At 46.8% G+C, this 12,351-nt stretch overlaps 1 protein-coding gene across 2 annotated transcripts in view; it reads right to left on the bottom strand.

The window, feature by feature from the left end:
* Window positions 1-12,351, bottom strand: part of pla2g3 (phospholipase A2 group III) — a 38,190-nt gene that overhangs the window by 9,695 nt on the left and 16,144 nt on the right. Inside the window, exons 3-5 of one of the 2 annotated variants that reach the window (XM_070886377.1) lie at window positions 7,460-7,594; window positions 5,654-5,847; window positions 274-403 (exon numbers count right to left, since the gene is read on the bottom strand). In XM_070886377.1, the coding sequence (XP_070742478.1) occupies window positions 274-403; window positions 5,654-5,847; window positions 7,460-7,594 (459 nt within the window). The remainder of the gene's footprint in view (window positions 1-273; window positions 404-5,653; window positions 5,848-7,459; window positions 7,595-12,351) is intronic. The other variant, XM_070886378.1, reaches the window with a different exon arrangement.

Raw genomic sequence — 12,351 nt, 5'->3', positions numbered from 1 at the left:
TTACCCAGCTCGTGTCACCACAATAGCTGCTATGTAATAGTTAGAGTATATGATTATTCATTTTAATTTCTTAGTAACTTCTTCAGTTTTAAAATATTTTAATTTTATTCCACTTCTAGGCCTCCTGGTCCTGTTTTCTGTCACTCACTCACTTCCCACCCTGCCTCTGCTCACCCAGAATATTTTTTTAAAAAAATAAACTGTTACTAATATTAAATTAGTTTCAGCTATTTTTTGGGCCTGCTCTCTGTCCCTGTGGAGGAATGAGTTTACCTCTTTGTGCAGTCACAGTGATAGAGAGTCTTGGGTTCCCGGTTGTAATAGGAGAATTTGAACTCCTGTGGCGAGATCTTGTACTCACACCGATCCAGGGGTTTGTAACATTTGCAGCTTCTGGAATTATCTGTAAAAAAAAAAAAAGAGTAATAAATATTATTAAATCACTGCCGTGGAGACTTCTCACACAGGACAGACTCTCTCACTTTCAGATGCTTCAACTCCCCCACTTTTGGTAATCAGTTGTTTGTAAGAAGTACCTGGTCCTGGTTAGGAAACAGTGTATCCCCCAACTCCATGTGAGCAATGAAATAGGAGAGCGGTTAGTAAATATAAATATTTAATGTCAGCTCAGTGGGTAGCACTCTCGCCTCTGAGTCAAAAGGTTGCGGGTTCAAGTCCCACTCCAGGAACTTGAGCACAAAAATCTAGGCCGATACTCCCAGTGCAGTGCTGAGGCTCGGAGCGCTGCACTGTCGGAGGTGCCGTCTTTCGGATGAGACGTTAAACCAAGGCCCCAACTGCTCTCTCAGGTGGACATAAAAGATCCTATGGCACTAGATCGAAAAAGAACAGGGGAGTTATCCCAGGTGTCCTGGCCAATATTTATCGCTCAAACAAAAACAAATTCAAAAACAAAATCACATTGCTGTTACTGGGAGTTTGCTTGTGTGCAAATTGGCTGCCACGTTTCCTACATTACAACAGTGACTACACTTCAAAAGTACTTAATTGGCTGTAAAGCACCGAGAGACGTCCGGTAGTCGTGAAAGGCGCTATATAATAGCAAGTCTTTCTTTCTTAATAACAATAGGGCTGCCATGTGTAGGAATATATGAACAAGGAAGCTGGAATTCAAAATTGGGGAAGTGATGCTCCAGTTGTACAAAGCCTTGGTAAGGTATCAGCTGGAGTACTGAATTCAGTTTTAGGCACTGAACATCAGGAAAAATATATTGGCCTTGGAAGGGGTACAGTGCAGATTCACAGAAAAATACACAAAGGGTTAATTCATGAGGACATGTTGCATAAACCTGGCCTGTATTCCTTTTAGATTGGAAGATTGAGTGGTAATCAAGGGATTTCAAATGATGAAGGGATTCGATAGGGTAGATACATACATACTTTTTCCTCGGGCGGGGTGGAGAGGGGGGGGGAGCGGGGGGAAGTGGGGAGCGGGGGGGAAGTGGGGAGCGGGGGGGGGATCCAGAACAAGAGGACATAATCTTAAAGTTAGAGCTAGCTCATTTAGGAGCGGAATCAGGAAGCACTTTTTTCACACAAAGGGTAGTGCAAATCTGGAACTCGCGCCTCAAAAATGCTGTGGACACTGGGTCAATTGAAATTTTCAAGATGGAGATTGGTAGATTTTTAGTAGGCAAGGGTATCAAGGGATATGGATCAAAGGCGGGTAAATGGAGTTGAGGTACAGATCAGCCCATCATCATCATCATCATCATCATCATCGGCAGTCCCTCGGAATCGAGGAAGACTTGCTTTTTTGGTGGCTGAACAGTCCAACACATAGGTGGGACAGACATTCGTCGGGGGAGGGGGGGGGGGGGGGGGAGGGGAGGACTGATTTGTCGCACGCTCCTTACGTTGCCGGAGCCTGACCTCTTCACACTCGCAGTGTTGAGATTCGAAGAGCTCAATGCCTTTCCGGAGGCACTTTCTCCACCTAGGGTGGTCTTCGGCCAGGATCAGCCATGATATAATTGAATGGCGGAACAGGTTTGAGGAGCTCAACGGCCTACTCCTATGTTCCTATTACGCAGAGTGAATTATCAGGGCCACTGCTTTGTGGTGATGGAATGTCAATCCTATTGTTGGTACATGAATTCTGGGATTTTGATCAGTGGTTTAGGGATTGGTTGTCCTGCTGCTCATGGGAAGTTGGAGGATTTGTTTGATAAGCAAAGGATTATATGTTGAAGTGGAGAATGCATCATTGTAGTGGTGCATTTGAGGCGTTGGGAATAAAGGGAATGTTGTTTAACAATAAAGAGAAGAATGTAAAGATGATGAAAAGGTAAAGAGAAATGATCTAAAAATTGAAATGAATGTGTCTGAAAAATTACATGAATTGTAAATCGGAGGTTTTATTATAATTTTATTGTATTATACATAAAATAGTTAAAATAAATTAATGTGAAGTAAAGAAGATATCAAAGTGTATTACAGTAGTGTGTGGTATATAAATAGACACATGAAAAGTTAATACTATGGGTGCAAAATTGGACTTCATTGCACCCATTTTCCTGGCAGAAAACAGAAATCCAATTTAGGAGGCCAACCTCCCAAACAGCATCAGAATCACACCAGAAGTCATCTTTTGGTTTGGGCACTATGGCGGTTGCCTGAAACAGGCATTAGACACTGAACATGCTAATAAAGGACCCAACGCCTGTTTTAGGACCCATTACAAAAATTAATGTGCCCTGAATTACCTGGTCTACACGCAGCCTAACAAATGGTCCTTAAAGAGATCACTGGAGACTGCTACTAAAAAGGTTAGGTTTTAAAGAAATATGGCACAAGGCACCCCCCCTCCCGTTCCCCACTTCCCAACCCCAGGCCACAAGTTTCAACACGGTGGTGACAGCAATAGCAAAGAATGGACAGAACAGGGGGGGAAAAAAAAGTTGTAGGTATTAAGATTGAAAATGATGGGTGGACCTGAGAGTTGAAGCTAGGAAGGTATTACAGAATTCTTTCAAGGCAATCAGAGCTAAGTATACGTAAAGCAGTTTTGCCACAGTGCCTCCTATCTTGAAGGTTAAGCTAGGATGCCTGAATCAATACTGTATCAAAGTGAATGGGACATTGAAGAACATGCAAAAGTAACAGAAAAAACATGATACCTACAACATACGGATGACGGCCCCCCAGTCATCAAGGTCCACTGCGCGGCCCTGGAAAATGTGGACCATTTCCCATACCTCGAGAGCCTCTCCAACAAGAGCAGACATTGACAACGAGATTCAACACTGCCTCCAGTGCACTAATGCAGTCTTCGGCCACCTGAGGAAAAGAGTGTTTGAAGACCAGGCCCTCAAAACTGCCACCAAGCTCATGGTCTACAGGGTTGTAGTAATACCTGCCCTCCTGTATGGCTCAGAGACATGGATCATGTACAGTAGACACCTCAAGTTGCTGGAGAAACACTACTAATGATGCCTTCCCTGGGAGGACAGATGCACGAACATTAGTGTCATCGACCAGGCCAACATCCCCAGCATTGAAGCACTGACCACACTTGATCAGCTCCGCTGTGCAGGCCACATTGTTTGCATGCCAGACATGAGACTCCTAAAGCAAGCACTCTACTCGAAACTCTTACACGGCAAACGAGCCAAAGATGGGCAGAGGAAACGTTACAGGGACACCCTCAAAGCCTCCCTGAAAAAGTGCAACACCCCACTGACACCTGGGAGTCCCTGGCCAAAGATCGCCTCAAGTGCATCCGGGAGGGTGCTGAGCACCTCGAGTCTCATCGTCGAGAGCATGCAGAAATCAAGCGCAGGCAGCGGAAAGAGCGTGCGGCAAACCTGTCCCACCCACCCCTTCCCTCAACGACTATCTGTCCCGCTTGTGACAGGGACTGTGGCTCTCGTTTTGGACTGTTCAGCCACCTAAGGACTCATTTTAGGAGTGGAAGCAAGTCTTCCTCGATTCCGAGGGACTGCCGATGATGATGACCAATTACTGAACAAAGTGTTAAGGGAAACAGGAGTCAGACTGCTAGGAAGTCTATGCATGTGTAAAACTTTGTTAACCTTAGAATTGTGACTGAAACTCCTTATTCATTACATTCATTTTCTGCTGAGTTTAACCCCTCCACCCTGCCCACATCTGAAATATCCTCTTGTTGATCCTAAATACTTCTTCCTTCTGACTACCCACAAAATCATGCCTAAAACCTTCTCGAAGACCAGGGTTGATGAGGGGTTGTTTGCCTTGTGTAGACCCAGTGTAAAGATTTGGTTTGGAGCCCCTAGATGTTACTGGTGGATTCAATTTAATTTGTAATTCTATGTATTACACAAGCGGTTACCTTTAGTATTTATATTCTACTGTTCAGCAACAATTTGTATTTATATAGCACCTTTAACAGTGAAACATCCCAAGGTGCTTCACAGGAGTGCTATGCAATAAAATATTTGACACCGAATAGAAATTAGAAAGTAGAAAATAAATAGAAATTAGCACAGGTGACCAAAATCTTGTTCAAAGAGGTATTTTTTTTAAGGAGTGTCGTGAAGGAAAAAAGTGAGGTAGTGAGGTAGAGAGGTGGAGAGGTTTATGCAGGGAGTTCCAGACTTGGGGCTAAGCAACAGAAGGCACGGCCACCAATGGTTGAGCAATTATAATCAGAGATGCTCAAGAGGGCAGAATTTGAGGAGCGCAGATATCTCGGGCGGGGGAGGGGCGGAGGGAGGTGAGACTGAAGGAGATTACAGAGATAAGGAAGGTTGAGGCCATTGAGGGATTTGAAAACAAGGATGGAAATTTTGAGATCAAAGCGAGACAGGTACCAACGACTGACATACTTCTTATTTCTCCAAGTAGTAGGTTATTGTTTTGTGACATGAAAAATGATTTTGATTTGCAAAAGTGGAGTTCATGTTTAAAAATCGAGTAGAGTTAGGGAAAAGGAGAGTTTGCGCGAATTCTCCTGATTTCAAACCAGTCTTAAATTGTAATCCCCTTAAAAAGTATATTACTGAATGAAAATTAAATCATTCTTATTTTGATATATATTATATAAGCATTAATGAGATTTGTGCAAGTTTTATTTTATACTAACAAATAAGCACAATGAATCCGCAACTGCACAGCCCTAACACCACCCCATCTAAGACTTGTTGTTCCGCTCCCTGCCACATCTTGTCTATGTTTCATGTTGCAATGCTAGGCTTCCTCTATCTGGCATTATGTTGACCTGGTTTCAAATAACTGTTACTCAATAATTCCATAAATTATAATCGTAAAACGTTTAAGTAAAGCTTGGGCTAAACCTTTAGCTCTTCTCCGCTGATGTCTGATTGAATCCAGAGACTGAGGAACAGAGGAGAGCTGCCAATGATTCCAGAATGGCTCCAGTTTCCACTCAGACATGCTGGATCGACAGGCGAAAGGCTTTCTTAGCCACGTGATTGGGTAAGGATTCTGAACTTAGGTTCTTATTGAATTTTTCCCCTGGGGGAGGAATAGAAAAGGAGCCTTCCATCCTGTTTTTGACCATGTGGCTGTTCTTGTCCAGCCCCATCAAAGGCATAGTCACATTTTTGCTCAATGGCAAGATGGGGTCCATCGAATTCTGCTCAGTCAGGGTTAAGATCCGTGCTGCTAGGTACCCCTGTGGACATCATACCTTCCCTCGTCTTCAAGCTGTTGTCAACCGAGTAGCTGGTGGCCATTTGGTTCTCTCTGCCAGTTGCTTCAGGACTTCTCGTGGGTTTAGACCACAGTTCCATTTGAGACTCATCCAAAACGGGCTCCACATAGTCGTATTTGGATTGAGGACGTACAATGGCCTCGGGCACTAGCTCAGTGACATTGCAGTTGCTTGAGAGAGAGAGAGAGAGATGCACAGAGTCAGTCAAACCGCACTTGAGGAGAAGCTTGCACCATCAACAGTGCATTTCTTACATTTGCCCCAATCTCCACACAAAGCAAATTGGCACTGAAATGTAGGGCAGCCACAAGCATGTCTACAAGATGAAAATATCACTCTGGTGCAGCAGGCTGTGTTCCCGCCCCCCCACCCTCGAGCTTGGAAATAAAATACATTGGCCTTCAATTTCCTCAAGGCCTGGAGCATAATGCAGGGGGTCAAAGGGAGAAAATCAGTCGGGGCTCTCGGGTCACTGCCCCAAAGAGTCAGACAGATGAATTCCTGCTGGGGTTGGGGGCAGGTGGCTGTTTCATCTACCCCACAGAAGGCCCAGGACGTGTGTAATGTATGCATCTGTGAGTATGCTCACAAGGTTTGTAGAGCTGTTGCATTATGAGGGGCTTAGCCGGACACGTGATGTTCACAAGACTCAATAAAACCCCAGTCAGTTGGGTTTAGGGGATCCATGATGAGGTATGCAGTTGTGAGCCTAGTGGATGAACTGGTTATGTGTAATGTAATTGTTACGTCTTTGTTAATAAATCAACTAGTTCTTAAGAATTCATAGCAACACATCGATATTAAGAAAAGACCCATGAAGCAAATAAATTACAATGTGGGAAGGTGGTAAGGCCGGCAGGATGGCTTCCCCCACTGGATTTCAGATTGCTCCTGCCCCGAGCACTCAAATCCTGCGTGCCAAAAAGTTACAGGAGCCAGATCCACGAGAAGTGCTAGTGTGGCCCACCAGGTGTCCAGACCAAGACACCTTATAAGAATACCAGCAGGATCAGGCAAATCAAGCGCCTTTAAAGAGGGCCGTGTGCCAGAATACTAATGAAGCTTTTTAGCTGGCTCCATCAACTCAGCCTCCAAGTGGCTTGCTCGTCTCATATCTACTCCCCACTCTAGCAAGTGTCAAAATTTGCATATGGTGCGTGTGCCCATTGGTAGTATTTAAATTGATTGATCTCACCCTGACCCCAGATACTCCAATGAGGGCAGGCGCCCTAACACCCGAGTGACTCTTTGGGCTTGCTTGGGCAACTACACTTGGGCTCATACCCCTGGGAAATAGGGGGTGAAAAAAATTCTTCTAGAGTTCCCACTTGTGATTACCATCCAGACATCTCTCCTCGAATGTGTGTGTGGTCGTTGGGTACGTACAGGATTGAACTTGACCATGATTCCCTCTGCGGTTGGTCAGAAGCTGAAACTCACTGCCTAGGCTTGTGTACGAGGGATAATTTTTCTGAGTTTGCACACTCATTTCAGAGCTTCATCTGCTGGGTGCAAATATTCGGTGGCGCAGTCAGTAGTTCTCACCATAACTTTAATGGATGGGAAGATCTGCATGGATGTTCCCCTCACCTCGTTGGCCGAATTCCTAATACTTGCTCCTGATTGGTGAAGCTCTGTGCTGGGAGTGTCAATTCTTAAAATTTACCCCATGAAGAATGGCCACTTGGGCAAAGGATTGGAACGTGATCAGAACCCCTGAATATAGCAGCAAGAGATATCACCGTCAGGAGGGTAGGGGAGAAAATTCATCGCAAGACTCACCGGTTCCACCAAGTCTTTTTACCACAATGATCAACTGGCTCCAGAATGAAACAGGGGACCTGGAGAATGCTGAAAAATGTTAATCCAACCAGCGTGGAGATAGTATTATTTACATTCTGGAGACATTTCTTGAACCTAAGGTGAGGGGGGGGGGGGAGGAAATTAAAAAAAGTGTTATTTTTCAGTATGGAGATGGGGGATGGAGTATAAAAGCAGGGAAATCTTGCTACAGTTATACGGGGTATTGGTGAGGCCACACCTGGAATACTGCGTGCAGTTTTGGTTTTCATATTTACAAAAGGATATAATTGCTTTGGAGGCAGCTCAGAGAAGGTTCACTAGGTTGATTCTGGAGATGAGGGGTTGACTTATGAGGAAAGGTCGAGTAGGTTGGGCCTCTACTCACTGGAATTCAGAAGAATGAGAGGTGATCTTATCGAAACGTATAAGATTATGAGGGGGCTTGACAAGGTGGATGCAGAGAGGATGTTTCCACTGATGGGGAAGACTAGAACTAGAGGGCATAATCTTAGAATAAGGTGCCACCCATTTAAAACTGAGATGAGGAGAAATTTCTTTTCTCAGAGGGTTGTAAATCTGTGGAATTTGCTGCCTCAGAGAGCTGTGGAAGCTGGGTCATTGAATAAATTTAAGACAGAGATAGACAGTTTCTTAAACGATAAGGGAATAAGGGTTTATGGGGAGCGGGCAGGGAAGTGGACCCGAGTCCATGATCGGATCAGCCATGATCGTATTAAATGGCGGAGCAGGCACGAGGGGCCGTATGGCCTACTTGTGCTCTTATTTCTTCTGTCCTTATTATGTTCTTATACTGAATGATTTCTCAATTAAGGTCACCTGATGTTGACAGGGCTGCCTGAGCCAGTATTCTCTTTCTCTTTGCCTCTCTCGGGCCCTTCTCCCATAAGAACATAACATAAGAAATAGGAGCAGGAGTAGAGCATACAGCCTGCTCCGCCATTCAATAAGATCATGGCCGATCATCAACCTCAACTCCACTTTCCTCCCGATCGCCATATCCCTCGATTCCCCATGACTCCAAAAATCTATCTATCTCAGCCTTGAATATATTCAGAGACTCAGCATCAACGGCCCTCTGGGGCAGAGAATTCCAAAAATTCACAACCCTCTAAATGAAGAAATTCCTCCTCATCTCTGTCTTAGATGGCCTACCCCTTATCCTGAGACTGTGACCCATAGGTCTAGACATCCCAGCCAGGGGAAACAACCTCTCAGCATCTACCCTGTCAATCCCCTTCAGATTCTTGTATGTTTCAATGAGATCACATTCTTCTAAACTCCAGAGAGTATACAATACAATCTCTCACCCCAGGAATCAATCTAGTGAACCTTAAATAAAGTAGACCAAATGTGGTCTCACCAAGGATCTGTATAATTGGAGCAAAATACTCCAATCCCCTTGCAATAAAGGACAACATGCAATTTGCCTTCCTTATTGCTTGCTGTAACTGGAGGCTAGCTGATACGTCCTTACTACACAGTATAAATGCACACGAGGCCCATGCTTGAGAGGTCAGTCTGTGACCTGCCCTTTATTCCTTAGCACTCAAGTGATGAAAGTGGGTGGAGCTTCCCCTTCCATACTTGAAGGTCCAGGTCAGGAGTGTCTCCCAGCTAGTGGTCAGTGTTCTCACGGTGAACAACTTAGGTTAGTTTATACATGGGTTACAATGCTGGTTGAATATATGACATCACCTCCCCCCCCAAAGTCTCATTGGGATCACAGGTTGAGTCTCTCTGGTGGTTTACGCTCCCTTGTAGAGCGCCTGAGTTGGGGCTCCGGTTGTTGGGCGCTGGCCTGCGTGTCTGCTGTTTGCAGTGCCTCAGGCCTGTCCGGACTGCCCACAGTGACTGGGCTCTCCTCCCTTTGGTTCCGGTGTTCGGTCACCTGTGGTGGAGTGAACTCTATATCATGTTCTTCCTCTGCTTCTTCTATGGGGTTGCTGAACCTCCTTTTTGTTTGATCCATATGTTTGCGGCAGATTTGTCCATTGGTAAGTTTAACTACCAGAATCCTATTTCCCTCTTTGGCAACCACAGTGCCTGCGAGCCATTTGGGCCCTGCTGCGTAGTTGAGGACAAAAAACAGGATCATTTACATCAATACATCGCGCCCTCGCATTCCTGTCATTAGTGATATTGTGACTGGCGCCTGCTCTCGACAATTTCTTTCATGGTGGGGTGTATAAGGGATAATCGGCTTTTGAGCGTCCTTTTCATTAGTAGCTCTGCGGGTGGAACCCCTGTGAGCGAGTGTGGTCGGGATCTATAGGCCAACAGGAGGCATGATAAGCGGGTTTGTAGGGAACCCCCTTGGAATCTGAGCATCCCGTTTGATTATCTGCACTGCTCGTTCTGCCTGGCCGTTTGAGGCCGGCTTGAACGGTGCCGTTCTGACATGGTTAATTCCATTGCCTGCTATGAAGTCCTGGAATTCAGTGCTTGTGAAGCACGGGCCATTGTCGCTGACCAAGATGTCCGGTAGACTGTGGACGGCGAACATTGCCCGTAGACTTTCTACCGTGGCAGAGGATGTGCTTGAATTTAAAATGTCACACTCGATCCATTTGGAGTAGGCGTCTACTACAACCAAAAACATTTTCCCCATGAAAGGACCTGCGTAGTCCACATGGATGCGTGACCAAGGCTTGGCTGGCCATGGCCAGGGGCTAAGGGGGGCTTCCCTGGGCGCGTGGCCCAGCTGGGCACACGTGTTGCACCTGCGAACACAAAGTTCCAGATCTGCGTCTATCCCTGGCCACCAAACGTGTGACCTGGCAATTGCCTTCATCGTAACAATGCCCGGGTGCTCATTGTGGAGTTCTCTGATGAACACCTCTCTGCCCATCTGGGGCATGACTACGTGGTTTCCCCACAGTCGGCAATCGGCCTGAATCGAGAGTTCATCCTTGCGCCTGTGAAATAGCTTAAATTTCTCAGGGCATGCCCTGTACGTGGCTGCCCAGTCCCCACTCAGGACACATTTCTTGACTAGAGACAATAGCGGGTCTCTATTTGTCCAGACTTTAATCTGACGGGCTGTCACGGGTGAGCCTTCGCTTCCGAAAGCTTCAACAGCCATGACCATCTCAGCACCATGCTCGGTAGCCCCCTCAGTGGTGGCTAGTGGGAGCCTGCTGAGTGCATCGGCGCAGTTTTCGGTGCCCGGTCTGTGCCGAATTGTGTAGTCATAGGCAGCTAACGTGAGTGCCCACCTCTGTATGCAGGCCGATGCATTTGCATTTATGGCCTTGTTGTCGGCCAAAAGGGACGTTAGGGGTTTGTGATCTGTCTCCAGCTCAAATTTCCTGCCAAACAGGTACTGGTGCATTTTCTTTACCGCATATACACATGCGAGCGCCTCCTTTTCTACCATCCCGTAGCCCCTTTCTGCCTGGGACAGATTCCTGGAGGCATAAGCTACCGGCTGTAACTGACCCTTGGCATTGACATGCTGCAACACACACCCGACACCATAGGACGACGCATGGCACGTTAACACAAGTTTCTTACATGGGTCATATAGCGTTAACAGATTGTTGGAACATAACAAATTGCGTGCTCTATTAAAAGCCCTTTCCTGGCTGTCCCCCCAGACCCATTCGCGACCTTTGCGTAGGAGCACGTGTAGCGGCTCTAGCAGCACGTGTAGCGGCTCTAGCAGCGTGCTCAATTTGGGAAGAAAGTTACGAAAATAGTTCAGGAGCCCAAGGAACGAACGCAGCTCCGTCGTGTTACGGGGTCTGGGTGCTCTCTGGATCGCTTCCATCTTGGATGCAGTAGGTCTGATCCCGTCTGCTGCTCCCCTCATCCCCAGGAATTCTACCTCTGGAGCTAGGAAGACGCACTTCACCTTTTTCAGTCGCAGACCTACCCGGTCCAGTCTGTGTAGCACCTCCTCCAGGTTGTGGAGGTGTTCTTCAGTATCGTAACCCGTAATGAGGATGTCGTCCTGAAAAACCACCGTCCCTGGAATCGACTAGGAGACTTTCCATATTTCGTTGGAAGATCGCAGCAGCCGAGCGAATCCCGAACGGACATCTGTTGTACTCAAACAACCCCTTGTGTGTCGTGATGGTGGTCAGCTTCTTCGACTCACTCGCCAGCTCCTGGGTCATGTAAGCTGAGGTCAGGTCCAATTTTGAAAAAAGTTTGCCACCGGATAGCGTCGCAAAGAGGTCCTCCGCTCTCGGTAGCGGGTACTGGTCTTGGAGTGACACCCGATTGATGGTGGCCTTGTAATCACTACATATCCTGACCGACCCATCCGCCTTGAGCACCGGCACAATCGGGCTCGCCCAGTCACTCAATTCGACTGGCGAGATGATGCCTTCCTTCCGCAGGCGGTCCAATTCGCCTTCTATCTTTTCCCGCTCTGGTCTTGTGGTGTACTGGCCTGGCGTCCGGGATTATGTGAATCACTACCTTGGCCCCCATGAAAGTGCCAATGCCGGGTTGAAATAATTAGTCAAATTTGTCCAGGACCTGTGAGCACGATACTCGCTCCACAGAGGAAATCGCATTGACATCGCCCCATTTCCAGTTCATGACAGCAAGCCAACTCCTCCCCAGTAGTGCGGGACCGTCTCCTGGGACAATCCAGAGTGGCAACCTGTTCTCCGAATCTTTGTGGGTCACGACTACCATGGCGCTGCCTAGCACCGGAATGATCTGCTTTGTGCAAGTCCGTAGCTGTGCGTCAATCGGCGATAATTTTGGCCTCCTGGATTTGGATGCCCACAACTTTTTGAACTGTTTGATACCCATCAGGGACTGACTGGCACCTGTGTCTAACTCCATTGATACTGGGATGTGAGGAGCACTTTCATCATTATCGGTGGCGTCCTGGT

Source organism: Pristiophorus japonicus, chromosome 8, assembly GCF_044704955.1.
Source record: "Pristiophorus japonicus isolate sPriJap1 chromosome 8, sPriJap1.hap1, whole genome shotgun sequence".
Taxonomy (NCBI): domain Eukaryota; kingdom Metazoa; phylum Chordata; class Chondrichthyes; family Pristiophoridae; genus Pristiophorus; species Pristiophorus japonicus.
This window is presented reverse-complemented; position numbering and strand designations above follow the sequence as displayed.